Consider the following 24,040-nt stretch of genomic DNA (forward strand, 5'->3'; position numbering starts at 1 on the left):
TCATGTGACCAAAGCCTGTAGGTGTGCAGGAAAGCTTTTCATTTTTTCTGCTTTTTCTTTTTTTTTTATTGCATTTTTTTTCACACACTCACATTACTCTTACTGTTGTGGAAATCCTGTGGTATAGAACCAATTAATCAATGTTGTTAATTGCACACTGACCCTTTTAATATTTGTTTTCTCCCATTTTCACATTTTAATTTTTTTTTAATAGATTGGGTAAGGAGGTGATGTTTTTTTTGTTGTCCTACCATATTGACTTTTTGTTTCATAATGGTTAACTGGAATCTCTAACCTAGACCAAATTATTAATAATCTGCATCTTGTCTAATCCAGTTTTTGTTGACTGTTATCAGCTGTGTAATACAAATTGATTTGTTTGTTTAATATGAGAATCAACAGGATAAGATAATAAGATTTTTTTTAAATGGATCTTTTCTCACCCCCCACTCAGTGCATGATATTATTGTTTTCATATACAGTATTATAATATGGCTCCTCATTTAAATCTTTATGATATTGCAGCACAAAGATGGCTTGTATCAGCTTTGTAGGCACAATCTGTAGCCAGTCTTATGTAGTTGGTTTTCATCTTATATTGGTATAGTCGGCAAATGGAAGAATCTCTAAAATCTTTATTGACATTATGTATTACATGAAGTTCAATGTAAATCATACCTAACTCTATTAAACATAGGCATTATTTTACTTCATATCTATGTATGTGAATGTAAATGCAACTTATTAAAGGCTTAACATAATCAAGTATGCCCATTATATATATTTATCCAAAAGGTTAATTAGAAGAAGAATTTATTCAGAATATTAATCAATATATTTATGGTAGTCACTTAAATTTTTATTCGTCTTAAGATAATTTTTTCTTCCAAAATCTGCACTGCATGGACTTGATTAAATCAGTTATCTGTGAATGTTAAAAGACCAAGTTTTAATTTAAAGTTTCTTTTGCTCTCTTTCAAGTAGATTTTTTCTCTTGAATTTTTAGGAAAAAAGTAGCTAGCTTGTATTTTTGATATGTTTTTGCTTTATAGTAGTACAAATCTACATTTAAAAGAAGTGAACTTCAAGTTAGATCAAAATAGAAAGGTAATACATATGTAATAGGAAATAAAAATAGTAATTTTGCATGTGCATACATATATCCTTATGAACATGTGAGAGTATTTCATTAAAATATAGATTCTTGGGATGGTTTAGATTTCTTACAGCTTTTTACAATGAATTCTTCAAAATATATAAATATATGCCAATAAATTGTATATTTTTTTGTAGGGTATTGTCCACAATCCACCCATAGAGAAACCAGGGCAATTCAGTAGATAGTAAGTATATCTAGACATACTATAGCATAAATGATTTGGTTTCATAAAAAATTCCACAAGCCAGATAAAGCCATATACTGAAAAATTAGTGGTATATGATACATTATATCTGATTTATCAGGAGATTTGAATTAAGGCCCTCTGAAACTCCTCGCAAAACTAAAACTAAAGTGCAAATGACAAGATTATAATGACAAGAATTCCTTGAAAAACTTCATTTAGACCTTGTATTTCAAAGAAGGTGACATATGGTTATGGGACTGAACAGTTTTTTTATGATCTTACTGAATGGAGTAGATAATGGTAGGTTTGTTTACGATTGGTGGGTGTTACAATTAACGTTAGATTCCTTACCTGAGGAAGAGTTCATTGAGAAGATGGGACAAAATGATGTTATCTGAGTTATGTATAGTCCTGTTAAGTTTGTAAACAAAACTATTCAGGGTAAAATAAACTCGGTAGGGTGGCAAAAGTTTAAAAAGGTCTAGTAAATTGTGATTTTTATGGTCTAATTAGACGATTCAAAGGGTCTTTTGACACCTGACATAGATAGGTATTACACCTCCTTACAATAATAGATGTGTCTAGGTCGGAGTTGTCTGCCCCTAGGTAGATTACGCTTTGCTGTGTTGAGGGCAGTCAGTGGTTTGAATGAGTTACACATGGGTGCTCTCTGAGCCGACCAGGTACAATACATGGATAACAGCTTAATCAGGATGAATGAAACTAAAATGAAGGACGTAATCTTCCCATAGAAATGTTCAATGAGGATTCAGCCATTAGGGCATCTTTATGGACCGTTTGTGTTTTTTGTGATAAATTGTGAAAGTGTGCACATGTAAGCTGGGAGGAAATTTAAAGGTTTTGTGTGTATTCTGGTTCCAAAGGCATTTTAATGGAATTTTGATTCAGAGTAGGATTTCATATGTGTCATACACCTGCATCAATATGATGAAATTAATTGAACAGCTGTATGGGTAGGTGGTTTTATTGACAATCAATGCACATCTTCTCTGTGAAAGTTTTATTGCATCTTTTAATGTCAGTTTTTGAATGGACAATATTATTTTTCTAGATATGGGATAGAAAATATTGTTAATTTTTAGCATAATTTTCCAATCAAAGTAATATTTTTTCTGAGTATGGGCAAGGTGTATTTTACCTGAAGGGGGGGTTCCCATAAGGTGAGATAAGACAGCTGGCTCCAAGATGAGCCCAATTTTGACAAAAATGTCATACATATTGATTTTTAGAGTATGTTGATCTGTCAATAATAACTGTAAAAGATTTGCATGCAGCTATCAACACTTGGGGGTACTGTTATTTATGTCACCGAGGTACATCGATTTAAAAATGAGATACACTTCTATAGAATCAGTTTCTTATACTAAAGTGTCAAAGCCTTTACAAAAAGCCTTCATAGAAAGATAGGATAGCGCTAAACATTTAAAGATTAGTTCAGCAGAAATATCAGTGCTAAAACAGGCATTATCAGCCGAGATATTTGACTTTGATTCTGTTTTTCTTTTGTTTGGGGCAGTGCCTAAGCTCTGGGGCTTATTACACTGTACCGGTGTACCAGATTTTAGTTGTTTTATGGGTGTCTATCACAAAAACGAACAAACCTTCAGATATACTGGATGTTTAATCTGTCACATGTAATACACAAGGCAAATATTCACACAAAAACTTTTATGTGAGTGTAGCTGGACAAAGTCAATAATCTCAGGACCGTGCCAAGAAAATTTGATTGTTTTAGAGTAAACACAGCCACATGGCTGGGTTCACCACTGGGAATCCTTAATTATTAGATAGCCCCCACTCACTAGTTCTTAGTGGAGAATGCATGGTGTCCTAATATATTTATTTGTAATTCAGTGAGGTGTAAAGGATTATTGGTAAATCAATTAGTGAGGTTACAGTGAACATGGGGAGAGGTTCTAGAGCATTGAAAATTAGGAATCTCTAATGATTTCTCTAGAGGTTCCCTTTCTCATTTAATCAAGATGTGACCTTTACAATGTAACACAATGGGACAGTTTTCCATAATTCATTAAGTGGTTACATTTATAGTTTTCCATGCCATTACTCACATTTTGATTAACAGTTCCTGGAATTTTTATTTTATGAGGTAACCTATAATACAAAGTGTTTAATGACATGCACCCATATTCCATGCGTTTCCACACTTTTATACTTAATGAAGGATGTGGTTAGAATAATAAGTATATGTTGGACATTTAAAGTATGTTAGGTGTTACTTTTTATGGCCTGGAGTGTCAACTGCAGTCAAGATGACAGATTCATCCATTATCTGAGTTATTAAGTGTTTGATGTTGTCATCAGCTCCCCTGATACACAGTGTTCTTACTTGGAAGATTTCTTTTATGTGCAACACATGCACCCATATTTATCTGCAATACTGTAAACATGCAAGCAATAACCAAAATTTGTGAAAAATTCTCTATGACTTAAAAATACATGTAGCAAAAGCAATCTTGCAAAAAAAAAGAGCTGTGAAAATTTGGTTGATTTACATAATTAAATGATTATACAGCAATAAAATTATATAATTAATATGTGCACTTATTTCTGCAGTGTAATTGACACAACATGAGAGAAATAAAAATGGGTGTGTCCTGAGTGGGTAGAAACAGTATATGCAATTTAAAAACAATCTAATTCAAAGCTACCTTAACCAAAACCTATCATCCACCTGTTGTAAAGCTGAGCATTATGAATATAGGTCACATCTGACTAGCAACCCACCAGTTGTTCAGTCATTTCACCCAGTGTGAGTGGTTGTATTGGGGTGATAGGATTCCAGGAGTACCCTGTGTATAAATGTTTCCTCCCACACATTTCCTACATAAGGACAATCAGACACCTTGTTAGGCTGACCCTAACATAACTGTTGTCTCAACAAGCCAATATCTAAGTTAAACCAATGCCGTTTTAATTTTCATACTGTAATGTACTGTAAATAGTTCTTCCTTTAGGGGAAACTATAGCTCTTGAACCCTGATATCTAAAATACCAGGGACATGTTGAAGTTCATTGGCAGTCCCAACCACTTCATTGTCGCAAACCAAGGCCAAAAGGTATGATCCTCTCCCATTCTGGCCATGGTTGAACGAGGAGAGATTTCATCGTAGCTCATTAAAATATTGACCAATGCGTGTAAAGCATAGTCGGAACTTTATCCGACCTTTCAATATCCAATCGCAGTAAAGGAAATATTTCTTGTATACTGTTGATGTCAATTATTGATTTCAATTGCGATGGAAACAAAACTTGCCACTGACTGAGTATGACGTCACAATAGAGAGGCATAAATATTCAAGATTACGACACTTTTTGTGATCAAGTAGCCACGGGTGGGTGAGAGCTATATGTGGACTCCAGATCGTGGCTTGAGACGATGCAACCACTTTAATTTTTTTTAACTCTCATGCTGAATCCTTCAATACATTGAGGTTTTGATATAATTTTCATGATCTAAGTCCCTTCAAGTTTGAGATAACAAGATTGTACTGTATAAACTTCTGAAATAGTCATTAACCAGCACTAATTAACTATGATTCTGATGCTTTATGGAGATGAGATATGACCAGGTATGCATTGCTCAGCATTGTTCCATGTAAATGTCTGATATGGGAAATATTTGGAATGATTTGGTTAACCAACTGCACAGTTTCATGTTATCTGCATTGCAGAGAGGTTATATTAGAACATGGATTATAAACAGGAGATTGGCAATACACTCTCCGTATCATATTGATGAAAACTGAATATTTCATATAGTGAGATCCTAATAATCTTACAAATTGATATCTTGGGAGCAGGGTTGATTGCTCTGGCAATAGAACAAGGAAATGTGATTCTACTTAACTGTACATATTTTGTTTCATGATCAACAGAAATTTGAGCAGAGAGAACATTGTTGTAAAAAAATATGTATGCAAAATTGTTGAAAACAAACAGATTTTTCAAATGTTTTAACAATAAATTGACAGTGTTATGAACACTACGGGGACACAGGTGAGAGTTTATTGAGTGGGTATCATGAGGTCAGATCAGTAAATTTTCTACAAAGACTGATCTTCATGAATATTAATCTGAGGTGATGAAAAGAATTATGGTAATACCCTGATAAGTAAAGATAAGCCTGATTGGGAATACTGGGTTTGGATTTTGTCAGTCAACTAAGACTAGTTGTCAAATGAGCAAGGGGTGTTAAAGGAATACATTACTTCATTTAACATGGCTTCATCTGATGTTTTATGGTAATATTTTTTTACTTGCATGGTCACCATAGCTGTATCTAGAAAACACAGGGTCTAAAACTTTCACTCTGTAATATTTTCAATATTCAGCATTTTATACTGTACTTTCATCATTGGTAGAATATATAAAAGTAACATTGTCCTATTTCTGTTACAGCACAGAGGGAAAGAAACAAGGATCCACCCCTCTTAATCTGAAGGATGAGGGTGAGGATGACAAAGATGCTGCCTACAAGCGTGTCCAGAAAGGAGGGGACATCCCCATCAAGGGTCTGCACATGCCTGCCCCAGAGAAACCCTCAAGTGAGTTCTCTCCCTTCTATGGCTATAATCTGGTGGCTTACTGTTTGACTGGTTCTCTCTCCTCATTTCACCTCACCTCTGAGTCTTTTAAATGTTTTTGCTGAACCTGTCCACATGGTTATAATTTTTCACCTTGAAACCTGTTTTTTTTACTTTTACCTGATCACAGCCTTGTTTTGCCAGAGCTGATTAATCTGTTTTAAAAGTTGATGACAAAGCAGATTCTAGATATAAAGGGCTAATCTGAATAACTGGTTTTCCATAAAATCTCGAGAAAAACAAGTGCCAGCGAGGAATCAATATCTGCTGCTTAGAAGAAATTAATTAAACAGAGATTTTTTAAATTCATTATAAGTTCTAGGAATACGAGTGGGATGAAATTTCCCTGAAATTTTCGGCATGATTTCATTTGAAGTTTTTTTTATTGAAATAAACTATATGAATAAAATGCATGCATGCTACACACTTCATAAGCAATCTCAAAGCACTTCATTATATTAAAATAACATTGTACAATGTATTGCAGGGGTAAAAAAAAATTAATCTGCATTATTACATAATCATTGCAACTAATATTTTAGTACAGACACTGGAATGACTCTTGGCCAGAACATCATTTCCAGGATGTTTTTTTCCTAGGCTAGGAATAATCCTTTTCAATGTCAGCTCACCCATTTATTTCCATTTCATTCTGTGTGTGTCGTCTTGCTTTCGGCTGTGTACGTTATCGTCATGGTAACCAGTTCTCTGTCTCACTAGTGCACATTGTCTCTGTCTGAACAGCCATATCATTTAGTGCCTGTCACAACACTACATCAAGGCCAACAGCTTAAATATTTTGATCATTTTTTGGCTATTTCTGGCTGAAATTAATAAAGTTATTAAACCCTGAAAGATAAATTGTAATGGCAAATGCCATTTCTTTGCTGTACTAATGCATAAAATTCAACACTTGTGTGAATTCATGAAATAAATTTTAAAAAATTCCAGATTTTGAATCTTTGAAATAAAATAAAATTGAAAAATGAAATATTATATCCTTGGATTTGAAAATCGAGAACTATTCGTAATTTCTTTTTTTCAAAATTAAATGTATATGCAAAAAGTCCTAGTTAGCTTGATTAGTGTATTGTCTTTTGAAGAAGTGATTGCTATAATTGATTGTACTGTTTTTCTCTTGCAGACTGGCCAGGCATAGTCATAGTGTGCATTAGTGACACATTGTGCTCAGTAACTGTGCTCTCACATATAATCATCCTAACTCATGTCTTCCCTGAACTAACATAGAATAGAGACTAGTGCTATCAAACATTGTCACGTACATAAAACTGACCACACAAGAAATACAAGGGGAAGCAAAGATTTGGAAACGCATGGTGGAGTGAAGAAATGTCTGTATTGACAAAGGATATGAGAACTGTAAACCTTGCAAGAAGGAATCAAAGGGCACCTGATTTGGAAAAGTTCAGACCAGAAATGCATTCAACTCCAAAGTCCTCAGACTTACAGTTAGGAAGATCTAGTCCTCAACTGAGGAGGAGGCCCGACCTGCTTCCTCACAGTCCGAGGAGCGATGTCATGTCCTCCTCAATGGATATGGAGAAGGAGCAGGAGAGGTTGGAGAAACTGGTTCTGGAGGAAGAAGGCTGAAAGAGACTGGAATCAACCAAGGAAAATCGTGGATGTTTTCAGAGATTCAAAGTCAGCATCAGACATTCTTCAGCTTAAAGATGACATCAAGACATTGTCATCTAAACCTAATGCCTCTCCCAACAGAACTCCATCCGATTCACCCAGACATCAGGCAAAGAATGAAGCATGTTATGAGGATGAGGAAGATGAGGATTTTGAATATGAAGAGGAGGAGATGCAAGAGCCTCAGTCAAATAGCAAGGAAACATACAGAATGCCTGATCCATGGTCAAAGATCATGTCCTTTGAGCCATATGAACCCAGAGAGGAAACTTCAAAGAGGCAATGGCATTCCTTGTCTGCAAAAAGTTCCCTCTGCAGTGAGAAGTCTTCAAGACTAGATCCTCATACTTATCAGTCTTACACTGCAGGGCTTCTGCACTCTAGTGGCAAGTCTGAAAAATTTCTCAATCTCCAGAAACATTACTCAATTCTGGAGAGAATATCTGAGCTGGAAAAGAAACGAAGCAAGAGCTTCAAAACCAGTAAGAGGCCAAAAAGCTGGCATACTGGTAACTCAGCAGAGGAGGAGGAACTGCAAGATCTGTACTTTGAATTGGATGAAGCTAAGAAAAACAGAAAGTTCTTCAGCAGGAAAAGTGAGCATGCTCATGCTTCTTGGAATCCTAATGCTGACAAAGGTTTGATGCAGAAACAGAAGTCACTTCAAGATCTGAAGATGAAATACAGCAAAGAGGATTCTGTTGAAAGTGACTCTGGTACAAAAATGTCTGGTACAAGATCACTGGGACGAGAAAAGAAATTTGCAGCTTTAGCAGAAAAGTTCCGACTTTTTGATGATGACTTTAATCAGAGCATCAATTCAAACAAATCCAAAAGACAGCAGTCTTGGCAGGGTACAGATTTCTATATCAATGACCAGTCATCCATTCCAGCTTCTCAGACATCTTTGCCTGGTACACAGTTTGGAGAACAACCCCACAATAAATATGAAATTTTTGTAGAGGATAAACCAGTGCAAAATAAAGCTTTGAAAGGACTAGAGTCTCTGCATATAAGATCGTTTTCTGCCCCCAACACTCAGAAAGAGGTTGAGCCTGATAATCCACTGATCAGGACTAACTCCTCCAAAGAATCTTTCTTTGGCAGCCCTCATGTGGAGCAGAAGGCACAATTGTCAGTGTCTCCTTTATCAGTGATTCATGGAAGGAAGATAATGGCTACGTATGTCAATGAAGATCCTGCTTCATGGAATGAATATACTGATGAATCGAGAAAAAATTTGCTACCAGGTCAAACTTCATTAACTCACAATGTGTTTTCTAGAAGAGGGGTAGATTCCTCTCCCATTCAGGATGTTAAGAACTGTGTGCAGATGTTTGAAAACAGTGAAAAAAATGCTCAGTTTCATGACCAGCAAAGAGATCCTATCAAAATGAGATTTCATTCTGTAAATAAAGAAATAAAAGAATCTCCAGATAATGGAGTGCTTACTTCCAAATCTGCATTTACATCTCAACATCCTCGACCAATTGGTGGTCCTGGTGTGAAGTTTCATGTCAGGGATCTGAGAGCCCTGGCAGAAAACAATGAATTCAGTCAAAGTAAGTTTGGTGTAAAACCTCAAGTAGACAGGCAGCCAATGATGGAGAAATATTTGGAAGATGTTCTTGAGCACTCAAGAAGTAATGAAAGACTAGAGCTGATAGACAGTGACCAAGAAAGGTCTTACTCATCGTTTCATAGTAGTTCAGATGCTGGTAATAATTTATATACAGGACTAAGAACTGGTGTTTCACAGCACCATATTGACACCTCAGATGAATCTGAGAGTGTAGGTTCTGATGAAAGTGCTGGAACTTTTATTGTCAAACACAGTGATGAAGAGTCAGATGAAAATCTGCCTGATGTGACAAAAGGTACAAATACTGTAAAATTTTCAGGGGCTGGTAAAATAGAACCTAGAGCAAAGTCTGTCCCTGAGGAGAAAACTGATCAAACACCACTGAGACCTAGATCTTCCAAGTCACAGTTGAGTTTGAACAAAGGTACCCCAAATGAAGCCACAATGGAAGGAAGCGCTAGTAAGGTTAAAAGTTTAAGGGAGTTGTTCCATGAACGGAAAGAGGAGGGCAAGAGAAGCAGGCTTCAGTTTGATCAGACTGGTGGCAAATTTAAACTGATTAGTCAATTACCACAGAATGCCATAAAATCTGAAAATAGGGAGGGCTATTTTGAAGACAATTTTAGTGTACCACAACAAAGTTGGAATTCACAGGAGGAAATGACAAGAGCTGATGTATCTAAACCTAACATTACTAGGGTGGAAGAAAAAGTAAAAAGATTTGTTTTGGTCAAGAAACCTTTGAAATTGGCTGTGTCCTCCAAAACTGAAAGAGTAGATAGAGATTTAACAAGACAAAACATGCCCATAAAAAAGAAATCACCAATAGTTCTCAAAAGGGGATTTCTACAACAGTCTATGCCAGACCGATATTACCACACAATTGCTGCACCTCGAAGAAAAGCTCCCACAGTTCAAGAATCCAACAATGGTGGTGGAACTCTCCCAAGGTCATTTGGAAGATCACAAGATCCGATGCGGAGCATGGCTATTGCAGGTCATTATTAAATTCTTCATCCACTTCCCCAGCTTTGCATGTGACCCTTTTTCTGCTTTTGTTCTTCTTCCTACAATCTCTCTCATCATTGTCTGCTCTTGCATGGTGTGATTAATGTAGAATTTAGTTGAGAGCATTCCAGAAAAAAAAAATCAATCTTAATTGTGGTCATTTAATAATTTAACCCATTAGTAGGTTATTTGGGAGGATAAAATTGAGATGACAAAATCAGGCTAAAATTTCATTTTTAAATTTCAGATAAATTTAGTTTTGTTTTTCAAATTGTTTATCATACCTTGTATTGCATGCTTTCTTTCTCATTTTTGATTTTGATTGCATGTTTTTTGAAATAGAAAAGAAAGCAGGACAGGACCAGACCGTGCCTCCAAAAGTCCCTCCTTCCCCTCAATCACCTCAGCTGCTCATCCCCCATTTCCACAATGTCTATGAACCAGTTGTTGTCAGGGTCAATAACCACCCTGCTTATGCCTCCATAAACGGGGCCCCTGCCCCTCCCATCCGGAAGCACCCTATCACAATAGGAGGGTACAAGTTCAAGTTGCCACGGCAACGTAGTAGTCTGTCAGCCGCCGAACAGCTAGGGGTCACAAGTCCTTCCCCAATCAAATCCAATGGAGGTATTGCTTGTGTGCTGGGCAAGAGCCTAATGCCTCTTTGTAGAAATTTTTTGGAGTGTTTTTACCTCTGGTCTCACAATGCGTAGATGGCTTGCTCCTCACACATTTTATATACTTTTGATGGTTTTGGCATTAAAAGGGTCTACTCATATTTTGTCGCTAGGTGTTTAATGAAAACTTATGTCTAAAACTAAAGTTATATGTGCTCCAAGTGATAGGCTTTCCCCCAGACGTTTAAATTGTGTTACTTTTTATATCATCAGCCATTGATGAGGAGTTTGCTTTTCTGAAAGAGTTTGAGAAGGGTGAGTATGAGAATCATGTGAGCATGAAGTATCAGACCAAAGTATTATCAAACATATCTGCCAAGTTTCAGTTTCAGCACACTATTACATTGTATATGTCACAATTACACTTTACTAAATTACATCTGCATTTAATAAGAGCATGTATGGATGATTGAAAATTTTATACATAGAGATTCAGTATTACAATAGGTTACCGTAGTTTATATAAGATATTTTTTTGTAATCAGGAACATATATTCTGTAATGATGCTAGACAAGTTCATTGAAAATTAGCCAATTTTAAAGTGCTAAGCAAATTGGGATGAAATATGTTCCCGAAATCTTGAATATACTGTACCTGTTTAGAATGTGCGGAAAGGAAGAAGAGTAAGTTCCCCTTAGTCTCTTGTGTTCCATGTCGGACTGATTGTTTTCTCTAAAACTGATGGTGAAGCATGAAACTTTACATGTATACATTAAGAAGTTTAAAGCAGCATGGACAAAAAAAATATGTTGTTGCATATATATTTACTGGTCTTGAAAAGTCATATTGTGGATGTCCAATGTTTCCAAAGGTTTGTCATATCATTTGGAGCACTGTGTTGAATAATATTGTTTTAAGTTTTACTAACAATAGATAAAATTAATTTAAATGAATATGAATGGGAAAGATACTAAAAGCACTGACTTTTAATGTCATAATTCCTGTGGCCCGAAATCTAGTCTTTTTGTGTGAAGTAATGATTTTTTTGTAATGATAATACACTTGCGTTGGCACTGTGATTTAGTATTATGTTTTATAATGGCTACCTTGGTAATAATTCTGCACTTTTACTCTAGATTTTGCCTACAGCTTCTTCTGTTTTAATGCTTTTGCTGTATTTATATTTTAGGTAGAATATTAGCTCTAATTTTTATTTACACAGTTACCTTGCTCTCATACAGTATATATAACCTGTAGCTATGTACAATACTAGAATTACAATGTGTGATTTTTTACTTTTCCTTTTGATTTATTCTTTCGCAATTTTATCACCTTTGTACTTTGTAAAGTTTGTAAAAAATTTTGTTGATGTGGATTTTTATTTTTTGTTTTGTGAAATTCTGTGTTTTGCCTCGTATTAATATGTGACTGATATGGAGTAACTTTTCTCTATGTTCTTACAGCATTCAAACATCCAACAACGGAGCAGAAGAAGGCTGCCATGAGTGCAGACCCTAAGTATGTACGTCGTAAGGAGGAGGAGGAAGAATACAGAAGACAACGACTGGTATGTCCATTCCCCTCTCCTTAAACACCAAAATATCCATAGCAGCCAGAAATAAATCATATATACAGCCACAGCCTATTTCTAGAGTTGGGTATTGCGAGTGAAAACCATATTGCGATATATTGCAATATTTTACGTTGAATATTGCAATATATTGCGATATATTGTAGATTAAGTATCATTAATTAATTTGTGCAGAAAGTTTAAAATGCTGTCAAGTTCAAAAGACTATTTGCCGGGGAATAAGACATTAATCGCACACATAATTATAGTAACTATATCAGGTAAAATATTAAAACAAAATGTACTCATACGATGTATTTTCAAATTGAAAAAAAAGTTTATGCATAGTATATTCTTTATACGTTTTTTTTTTTTTTTTTTTTTTTGGGTGGGGGGTGTTTGATTGAAATAGCATAAAATGTAACTTGATGATTAAAACAATACATACTATATGGAAATTTTATCTGGTACAAAATTAAAGCCAGAAAGAAATTGTGACCTTCGGGCGTTTGGTGCTCTAATTTCACATTATGACATAGGATCAGGAACTGCATTGGCCTGTTTCTATTGTTTTAATATGCATGCTCCTAGTATAGCGTGAAGGTGTTTAAAATGGCATGAAACTTGTTAAAAAATAATAAAAAGCAACACTTCATCAAGTGTGGATGGCCATTTATTTGTAATATGTATCTTGAACTTAACCATGTTAACATTCATCGTCGATCATGTAGATTCCGTGAGATTTTGAGAACCACAGTACACATGGTATACACCCTGTAGAAATGTTTTATATATTTTCTTTCTTAATAATTTTATTTAAAAGTCTTTTAATCAATTTTATTTTAAAGTAAGATATTTAAAATTGCGACGGTGAATGAAAAGCTTCCTCTCTCTCTCTCTTTTCTCTCTATCTGCCTCTGAAAGCTAAAAAGTAACTCAGGTGACCTATTGCTATCCGTTTTCGTCCGTCGTCGTGTGTCGTGTGTCGTGTGTCGTGCGTCGTGCGTCGTGCGTCGTGTGTTAACAATTGAACATTTTCAGCTTTTCTCTGAAATGAACCAATTTCAACCAAATTTGGTTACAGCATTTATGGGTGAAGGGGAACAAAAATTGTGAAATGGGGCCTCAGGGGTGGGGTGTACTTGGACATCAAGCAGGCAAACTGTTGGCATGAATGTAATGAGCATTGAGTCCTCTACCAAAATTGTGAAATTCATGGCCCCAGGGTCAGGGGTTCTCTTGCTAGGGCGGGGCTATATAGATTATATAGTGAAAATGCATTAATTCTTTGAAAATCTTCTTCTCCGCTCCTGGGTATTAAATAAACTAACCAAACACATAGTTATGATAAGCAAGAGTGCCTCTTCCAAAATTGTGAATTTTATGACCCCAGGGTCAGGGGTTCTGGTGTTAGGGCGGGGCTCTATTGGTTATATAATGAAAATGCATTTATTCTTTGAAAATCTTCTTCTCTACTTCTGGGTATTAAATAAACTAACTAAGTATATAGTTATGTTGATCAAGAGTGCCTTTTTCAGAATTTTGAATTTTGTGGCCCCAGGGTCAGGGGTTCTGGTGTTAGGGTGGGGACCTCTTGATTATATAGTGAAAATGCATTAATTCTTTGAAAATCTTCTTCTCTGCTCCTGGGTATTAAATAAACTATCCAAGCACATAGTTATGATGAGCAAGAGTGCCTCTTCCAAAATTGTGAATTTTATGACCCCAGGGTCAGGGGTTCTGGTGTTAGGGCGGGGCTCTATTGGTTATATAGTGAAAATGCATTTATTTTTTGAAAATCTTCTTCTCTACTTCTGGGTATTAAATAAACTAACTAAGTACATAGTTATGTTGATCAAGAGTGCCTTTTTCAGAATTTTGAATTTTGTGGCCCCAGGGTCAGGGGTTCTGGTGTTAGGGCGGGGCCCTATTGATTATATAGTGAAAATGCATTAATTCTTTGAAAATCTTCTTCTCTGCTCCTGGGTATTAAATAAACAATCCAAGTACATAGTTATGATGAAGTGCCTCTTCCAAAATTGTGAATTTCATGGCCCCAGGGTCAGGGATTCTGGTGTTAGGGCGGGGCTCTATTGGTTATATAGTGAAAATTCCTTTATTCTTTGAAAATCTTTCCTTTGCTCCTGGGTTTTATGCCAATGATCCAAATATATATATTTATGATGAAGAAAGTTGCATCTAGCAAAACGGTTTTTTTTATGCCCCCCCCCCCCCCCCCCCCCCCCCGGGGGGGGGGGGGTTACATAGCCTGAAAATAAATTAATGCTTTGAAATCTGCTCTTTGGTATTAATCGACCATTGTATGATAAAATTTGCACAATTTTGAAATAAGGTTTAGTGGTTCCTTTGGGATGAGGTGCACAACTGGTTATAAAGTGGAAGTGCATTTTCTCTTATGTTACTCTAATCTTCCTCTGCATATTACGTATTACAAATAGAGTAAGCATGCTAAGTCTTTAATTATGATAAGCAATGGTGCCTCTTTCAAAATTGTGAATTGTGAATTTCATGGCCTCTGCTTTAAAACACTAACCAAATTTAATTGTTTGAAAGTTGTTGCACAATACTCAGGTGAAAAGGCCCGTTTCTTGTTTTAAACTAGATTGAAAAGGCCTGGAGAAGTTACAAGTATTATTTCAGCAGTTTCTACAATAAAGGAGGTTTTTATATATTTTTATAAATATCGTGAAATACCGGTATCTGATTTTCATATCGCGATATATTATCGTGGTGGACAATACCGCAATATACCGATATACCGGTAATATTGCACAGCCCTACCTATTTCCCACTTTGTTTAGCCTGATAAGTGTTAATTATTAAAAGTATTGAAATATAAGTTTTCACCATTCATATTGTCATAAATTGGATGACTGTGCAAAATTTCTTAATGCGGTCATCAGTTTTATATGATGAGCATCCAAAATATACAATTCAATGATTATATAAAACAAAAAAGCCTTTTATTGATGTCAGGCACAACTATGTTTAAGCGTTAGGTTACTGTTTCAATAACTTTTGGAGTATATCTCTTCTATATATTGGTATATTTTATGCTTTCAGGAACAGCTATACCAGGAGGAGCGGAGACGTAAAATACTACAGGAGGAGGCTGATATAGAAGCCAGGCGACATAACGACTTCTTCACGTAAGTATATGGAATATAGTGATCATTAGTCACCGTGTTAAAATAGATCATAAAAATGCAAGATTTATCATATTTTTATTCATACACAATATAAGAAATAAAAATTCACAAAGAAAAAAAATTGTTGTCTGTTGGATTGCATATAAATAAGCTGTTGAAAGTCCCATGCATTCAGTTTTTATAAAGATTTTGAAATAAAAGAAATTTTTCAATTTGAACTATGAAAATTATTTTTTTTAAAAATCGATGAAAAAATACTTGTGTTCTGTTTAAAAACATGGAAAGGGTTTTGCAGTTGGAATATATCATTTTGGTCAGAAAATACACAAAAGTTGATCATTTGTTGATTAGGGCTATTCAGTTCCTTTAACTCCCAATTTTGCACATTTGTAGAAAAACATACCATGTCACTTGATCCAACCATTTAAACCCATAGACTCCAATTTTATAGCCTAGTTAATCCAGAATTGAAAAGTCGATTTTCGTTTATTATTAAGTTCATATTTAAGTTTTCTTAATTCTGATGAATTAATTTGTCCCCTCCAGCTACCCCAATAACATAAATCCAGACCCCATGATGACGTAAGTATTCGCCTGATTGACCATTGTTTACTAATCTCTCCGGGACGGTCTCCTTGCTCCATCCTCATCTCTCACAAACATCACCATCACCATGGTAACACCTCCATCATTCTGCCAAACTACATTAATGCTTTTTTATTTGTCATGGGTACCAAAACGCAGTGTGTACACAGGTTGATATTAACAGAAAAATGCTTCCGTTTTAATAGATTATTTGTATTTATAAGTGCAATTATTTTGGCTTTTGATATACATGTATCGGTATACTATTCATTCAGTGTAGCAGCAGATGTTAAAAATGTATATTGTGGCTTAAAGCAGTGTAACAAATGCACAGCAAGTGGGAATGGTTAAAATTAGACTTGGTTCAGTTGCAGCATCACTTAGTCAGAAGAACATAGATTTGAAGTATTTCTGCATGGTCACACAAGTTTCTCTTCATAACTCCTTACGTTCTCTTTTGTTTTTAAAGTTTCTTCTGTCTTCATTTGTTCAAAGCCGTTGTAATCGGTTGTTGTCGTTGTCGTTGTTGTAAACAACATTTTAATCTTCTACTAAAAACCATGGGTATTTTTTTTTTTTTTTTTTGTTCATAATAACATGCCCTTTTCCAAGGGGACACTTCTTTGTTCTGAGAAAAATTAATCTTTTTTAAAAAATCTTCTTTGATCCACTGGTTCAACGCCTCTTAATTCTTTGTTTCTCCTGTTCTCTGTTGACACATTTGAATGCTATGTCTTAAAGGAAAATATGCTTAGGTAAAGTTACACATCATATTTTTTGAGTTTTTATCACATTTAACAATGTTTTATTTGTCTAATTAATGTGATTTATTGCTCTGCAGTCCCTCCCAGAAGTCACCAATCCCCGTTGACCGGTTTGACGAGCCGATGCCGGTCACAGCGAAGTATGGAGTCCCAGCTGACAGAAGGAGAGGCTTCCAAATCCAGGGCAAGGCCAAGGCTCTGTACACCTTCAATGCTCAAAATCCCAGGTAGGAAAAGGCCTTAACATGTCTCTGTGGTCCACGTAGTCTTTCAATTCTCTTATTAAGTTCATGCAGTAATAATTATCATCTTACTGAAAATCTGAGAGTTAATCCTTCAACTTTTTTTTTAGGGAACTTTCATTCAAGAAAGGCGATATCTTGTACCTCCTTCGGCAGGTGGACAGAAACTGGTTCGAAGGAGAGCATTATGGCAGGAAGGGAATTTTCCCCAGTAATTATGTAGAGGTGAGGTCTTGTTAAAATCAATTAAAGTACAGTCACATCTCAGTATCTCAAACAGACAAGATAACTCTCCTATATCCAAGAATTCAAGAGAGAAGTGTAAAACACTGAAAGAATAATAATTGGAACTTCCAGAATTAGTTTTATGATCATGGGTATTTTTTTTACATCATAATAACACCTCCCCAAACACTTCTTTGTTCTGTTGAAAACATCTTTTTTGTGATTCTGATTTTGATAATGTGAAAACTTTGATGTGCTTCAAAATGATAGGATGTGTAAAGTTACACATCAATTTAGCAATGAATTTTAATTTGTAGGTGATCACAACAATAGAGCAGGCACAGCGAAAGCAGCCAGGCAGACAGAAGGAGACAAATCCAGGGCAAGGCCAAGGCTTTAACTTCAATGGACAAATCTAATGTAGGAAAAGGCCTTAACATGTCTGTTACGTAAGGTATAAATTCTCTTAGGAAATAAATAATTTCATCTTACTGAAAATCAGATAATTTTTGTCGAAACAAATTTTGTTTAAGTCATTCATTTGCCTTTGATACTGCGACCATGATTTTATGTGTGGTTGAAGGAAGGGAATTTTCCCCAGTAATTATGTAGAGGTGAGGTCTGGTTAAAATCAATTAAAGTACAGTCAAATCTCATTATCTCAAACAGACAAGATAAACTCTCCTATATCCAAGGATTCAAGAGAGAAGTGTAAAATACTGAAAGAATACATAATTGGAACTTCCAGAATTAGTTTTATGATCCGTAGTATTTGAGATATGAACGTTCAAGAAACCATGGTTCAGTCATAATGTAAAAACTTTGATGTGCTTCAAAATGATAGATGTGATAGACATATCAATTTAGCTGAATTTTAATTTGTAGGTGATCACAACAATAGAGCAGGCCCAGGAAGCTGCCAGGCAGTCAGAGGGACAGGCCAGGGCTAGATTTAACTTCAACGGACAAACTAATGTAGAGTTGTCCTTACGCAAGGTATAAATTTACAGGAAATAATAATTTGTTGTATGAAATCGGATAATTTTTGTTCGAAAATATTTTGTGTAAGTCATTCATTTGCCTTTGATAATGTAACCATGATTTTATGTTTGGGAAAAAAGTACTTTTACTTGAAGTATTACAAGAAATACAGGTATTCATTAGTGTTGTAGAAGAAAAGAAATATTTTAATCTAATATATATACTTCATTTTACAGGGAGAGATAGTGACTTTATTGAGGAGAGTCGATGAGAATTGGTTTGAGGGGAGAGCTGGAAACCGCCAGGGAATTTTTCCTGTGGCTTATGTAGAGGTGTTAAATGAACCCTCCACACCTCTGGTGACCCCAGCACCCTCCGTTATCACTACACCAATGACAGGTAGAGGTAATATCAGGACACTGTCTTTGTTTCCTCCATTTCCTTCCTGTCTTCCTGTTCCTTCTTTTTCTTTATTTTTTTTTATGACATGTCACTTCTTAGTTTGAAATTCAATTTTGTTTTTTCCGCCGACTTTATGTGTTATTCAGTTGCTTAAATAATGATTTATTTTTTATGTATTAGTGTATTGAATCCCTTCTTGAAATGTCAGCTATTTGTATAAAATCCTTTTAGATGAATTTTGAACTATAAAACTGATGTTTTCATACATGGGTTTCTTTTATACTTCTGATTTTATTTTGTTTTTATGCATGTGGTGTAAAACTTGAGTGACTGTCAAACCTTTTCATTCCTTGCTCTTATTTTTTGTTTGTATATCTGTGAACTTAATTTGTGGTCAAAATCAATTTTAATGTTAATGCCATGTTCTTTACCTGTAGGTACACCGGAGATGCTCTCCCCTGTTAGTATGGAGGCCCCCACCCCTCCCCCACAGCCCTCCCCAGGGGCCTTTTCCCCCAAATCACCAGCAGGCTACAGATCTGGATCCAGACAGAATGACATTACCCCCCATCATGTGCAAGGCTATCACGCCACCCCAGGGCTAGAAAAGACTATGTCACCCCGTTACTATGATAGAATGGACAATGGACATGCCCCCCAGTTCAATGGGGGTGATTCTTACCAGTATTCACAACAACGATCACGGCAGAGTCCCGGGATGGGCCGAGGCCCCCTGTCCCCAGTACAAACAGACAGACAGACGGGATATTCTCCCAGTGCTAATAAAAACTATGTGGAGAACAATAATGATTTCTATAGGAATAAGAATGTAGATGAGGATTTAGCCTTAAGTAGGTAAGTGTCTAAAAAGGTTTAAGAACTAATTAGGCTAATTAATCAACTCGTCATGTTCAAAACAAAAGTTAAACCCTATCAGGATGCATGAACTTTAGAAATGTAAAAAAAATTTTGCATGATATGTCTTTTTACACCATGTAATGTTTTTGGGAACCCCGTAGTTAGACTCCATGTTTTGTCTTTGTCAGAGAAATGCTTAATTTGATGGTTGTGGGGGATATTGTGTATGAACGGTAAGCACCAAGTGTGGACCACCAGAGAATGTTGTGTAGACACGTGATTAGAATATTGACATCTTTCCTTTAATGTGACACTCACTCTACCCCCCACTTTAGTTTTGCACGTCTATCCAGCAGAAACTTAAGTCGGTCCTTGTGTTGATTTCTTTGTTCTGAATTTTATCTTATGTAATAAGATACTAATAATAATACTGTAATAATAATACTTATAAGTAAAAGTACTCCCAAATTCTTGTTTTTCTTTTAATCCTTCCACAACGTAATGAATGTTTTTAGGATTCGTCGTATTTTTTATCAAAAATCAATGTATCTATAGTCACATGTTCCCTTTTGATGATTATAGTCCTGTACATTGCAGATATCGAGCTATTTATGCATATAAACCTATGAACGATGATGAGTTGGAACTGTGGGAGCAGGACGATGTGTATGTGATGGAGAAATGTGATGATGGATGGTATGTAGGCACCTCATGTCGGACAGGAATGTTTGGAACCTTCCCAGGAAATTATGTTCAACGAATTCAATGTAAGATTTTATAATTCGCGTAAGGTATTGTATTGTAACGTTCACTTGTATTACAAGTTTTCTTCAATGGGAATCAGATTTTGTAGTTTAGGCAAAAAATACTGATGATGTGATATGTAAATTTGTGGATATTAGTTATTATGGTCCAATTCTGTAGCAAGTTGGATTGCAATTCATTAATCACCAAAGTTCATGCTCAGGCTCAACCACAAAACAAAGAAAAATTGTCAGTAAAAGATGAACATTCCCAAACAAATAGCTATCAGGCAGTTGAACAAATTAATTTTTTAAATGATTCAAATTTATTTTTACCTTACAATTTTGTTTTTTGTGCATTTTGCCACACTAATCAGAATATTTTTTTTGGTTTTACAGGACACAAGTAAAGGTTTTGTTGGCCACTAACTGCTTACAAGAATCATCCAATCAAAGTCACTTTATATCCATTACAGAGGACAGATTTAGCCACAGAACAGTCAGACGTGTGGCTAATGTTGCCAAATGTTGCCATAGTTCCATGTAGATCACTCTCTAATGTAGTTGATCAAGTTAGTCAGGGTGGTATTTTTATATTTCAATGAAAAAGATTCTTTGCTGTTTAAATTTTTCAGTAATTATTATCTGTTCAATAATTCTAATAATATTAAGGTTGACTGACTGATGTGTTCAACACAGAATGCATTTATATTTTTGAAGAGGCTGTATAAGTATATGGAGCATGAAAACGAGTTTGTAGCATATCAGAATGAAAAACATAATAAAACATGATTTTTTTACCACAATTTTGGTGACAATCTTCAATCCATATCATAAATGTTAATGAAATAATTATTATTAGGGGATTATTGTGAACTGATGGCATTTATTGCAGAGTTAAGATGAAATAAAGACTCATTCTATTTCAAGAGGCATTTAGTCCCATTGACAGAAATGTGTACCTGTACAAGTCAAATACTCAGTCATATCACATCAACATCCAACAGAATGGGGTTTTATTTAAGATTCTGTGACATTTCTTTCAAACTGCAAATGAATATTCTTGGCAAGTCCTATAACTTTGCTTTTGTAGCATTTGTACAATACCAAGCTTTTGTGATTTCTTGGGAGTGATTGAATATTGAGTGATGAGTGCTGTCAGATGGATGAAATATTTTATACATTTAAAAATGTAGGTTTAACTTATGTATGCTGATGTTATTCTACAAATGACAAAGGTATCACCTTCTTTTGGTGGCACAACTGTTTGATTTCACTTTTTTTAGAGTACTTTGTAATTTAGTTGTAAAGGATTTTAATGGCATGTTAATTTTTCTGACTGGTTATAGGTTTGTGTTTTTTCCCCTCAGAAAAAAAATTAATGAAGTATTATGCTAGAGAAAGATTTAATATTGTATTGATTTATATAAATGTTGCTTTTTTTAAATTCATGCTAAATCTACAAAATATCTTTGTTGTAGTATTAATTTGCTTTTCATAAGACCTGGGATAGTTTATTTTCACACATTATATATAAATTATATGTTTTTACTACTCAACTCTCGTTGGGTCAGGTGGATGGTAGAATCCCAAATTGTGCAATAAAACAATTTCACCTGTTAAAAAAGAAATGGAGACACAAAAAGTATTATTATTTATATTTCCTGTTGTTTTTCCCCTCCTTATTCAATATTGTCTTCAATATATATATTGCATTTTTCACTGTCAGATTATGAAAGTAGAAAATTATAAGAGTTATCCTCCCTGATCCAACAAGTTTCATTTTCGTGCATTTCGTCCGTTATTTTGTACCTCACATCATTTTGGTTGTGTTTTGTTATGAAAGTAATAAGTATTTTGTTGGATGTTAGATTTCATATTTACGTTACATGCTTCATTTTTTCGTGTAGCATATTTGTTAATATTTCATTAAGTTATTTATAAAAGAGTTGACATGTCTCCATGACAACCAAGCCACTTGTTTTTGTGTCATTACCTTGCCACAGCTCAATTATTAGTCAGATTGTGACAAGGTTTATTCTTATTTTCTCCCATTTTCGTTTCAAGGGGAGATAGACATATTTCTTATATAACTTAATGGTGTAAATTCAAAGAACTTCACAAAATCATATGTAATTTTGATTAAGAAAAGTACTTTAACTGACTGTAAAATATGATATTTACATTAAATGCACATTTTTTTCTCCAAAATTAGTCGTCAAGTTGTCATGGAGACGTGTCTACAAAGCAGAATATTTAGTAGCTGTGCCTACAGTAGCTATGGATATATGTTTTATACACCACCTTTTTGTTGCTACCATAGATGAACCTTTTTTGGTGCATGAAATAAAATCTAATGTCTAGAACACTTGATTTCATTTTTATTTCTTTCTAGTTCTGAGGAAGGAAGTTTAAGTTAAAAAAAAAAACTTTATTACACAATTTAACTTGTATACTTTGATGGACAATCACAGTCGTCTTATAGAGTGATTTTAGAACATGGGAGGTGAATTGTTTCGGAAATATTTAAATTCTGCATGTTTTTTCTTTAAAAAGTGTGTGAAAGCTTTGCCATTTAAAACATCACAATGCAGACTGGGATCTCAAAAGGTTTAGTTATGATTGCCACAATTCACATTATTTTCTGTTCTTTCAAAAAGCAAACTTTAAAATAAAAAAGAGAGAATTCAGGCTGATGATTATTATTAACAAGCTGCGTGAGGTATAATGTTTTTGACCCGTCCGTCAGTCAGTCAGAGTGTCAGTCCTTCAGTCTGGTTTTTTTTGTCAGCACAACTCCTCATAAACCGCAGCATACAATTTCGTCAAACTTTGCAGATGTTTAGGACACAATGTGTAGGTGTGCATATTGCCAGGGAATTCCGATTCCTTTATTTTTTCCGGGAATTTCCGCACTTTTACACTTAGGTTTTTGGCCGTATTTTGAATATGGAGATGAACAGTTTGTCAGCGCAACTCCTGATAAACCGCAGCATACAATTTCGTCAAACTTTGCAGATGTTTAGGACACAATGTGTAGATGTGCATATTGCCAGGAAATTCAGATTCCTTTATTTTTTCCGGAAATTCCCGCACTTTTACACTTAGATTTTTGGCCATATCTTGAATATAGAGATGAACAGTTTACCACATAAAAGGGAAGGCTTAGAAAATATAAGTTTGATTCTGTCTTCTTGATAGTCTGTTTGCCTGCCTGTAACAATACTGGTTAGAGTCTCCTTGATTATTGTTGTTTATTACATGTATAGCTATTCCTTCCTTAAATGAATGATGAGGATCATAGTGTTTTTGATAATAGCTGTTGATTGCAATTACCTCATTTGAATGGTAGAATGGTTATAGAGAAACTGGTGTCTTTGACTATTGCTGTAATTATCTCCTGTGGATGGCCTTTGACTGTTGTTGTAATTAACTCATGTGGATGGTTGGGGTCTTGGTGTATTTGACTATTGCTGTAATTATCTCATGTAGCTGGTTGGGGTCTGGGTTTATTTGTCTATTGCTGTAATTATCTCGTGTGGATGGTAGGGGTCTTGGTGTCTTTGACTATTGCTGTAATTATCTCGTGTGGATGATGTTATTGGTCTGGGTGTCTTTGACCATTGCTTTTATCATCTCATATGGATGGTTTGGGTCTTGGTGTC

General features: G+C 35.1%; 1 protein-coding gene across 22 annotated transcripts in view; it reads left to right on the plus strand.

Annotated features, from left to right (window-relative positions):
- The window catches only part of LOC134266323 (sorbin and SH3 domain-containing protein 1-like), a 72,313-nt gene extending 49,572 nt beyond the window's left edge, over positions 1-22,741 (plus strand). For 16 of the 22 annotated variants that reach the window (XM_062748542.1, XM_062748550.1, XM_062748547.1 and 13 more), the window contains 13 exons: positions 1,294-1,343; positions 5,787-5,932; positions 10,560-10,844; positions 12,299-12,402; positions 15,490-15,575; positions 16,122-16,157; positions 17,002-17,151; positions 17,277-17,391; positions 18,277-18,387; positions 18,609-18,777; positions 19,212-19,629; positions 20,230-20,399; positions 20,775-22,741. In XM_062748542.1, coding sequence (XP_062604526.1) covers positions 1,294-1,343; positions 5,787-5,932; positions 10,560-10,844; positions 12,299-12,402; positions 15,490-15,575; positions 16,122-16,157; positions 17,002-17,151; positions 17,277-17,391; positions 18,277-18,387; positions 18,609-18,777; positions 19,212-19,629; positions 20,230-20,399; positions 20,775-20,776 — 1,842 coding nt within the window. In that variant the 3' untranslated portion in view covers positions 20,777-22,741. Of the gene's footprint in view, positions 1-1,293; positions 1,344-5,786; positions 5,933-10,559; positions 10,845-11,107; positions 11,150-11,497; positions 11,519-12,298; positions 12,403-15,489; positions 15,576-16,121; positions 16,158-17,001; positions 17,152-17,276; positions 17,392-18,276; positions 18,388-18,608; positions 18,778-19,211; positions 19,630-20,229; positions 20,400-20,774 lie in introns of all 22 variants that reach the window. The other 6 variants (XM_062748556.1, XM_062748543.1, XM_062748557.1 and 3 more) reach the window with 6 other exon arrangements.
- The last annotated feature ends 1,299 nt before the right edge of the window (positions 22,742-24,040 follow it).

This window comes from Saccostrea cucullata, unplaced genomic scaffold (genome assembly GCF_032062105.1).
Source record: "Saccostrea cucullata isolate Sc308-1 unplaced genomic scaffold, CSIRO_AGI_Scuc_v1 ctg450, whole genome shotgun sequence".
In the NCBI taxonomy this organism is placed as follows: Eukaryota; Metazoa; Mollusca; class Bivalvia; order Ostreida; family Ostreidae; genus Saccostrea; species Saccostrea cuccullata.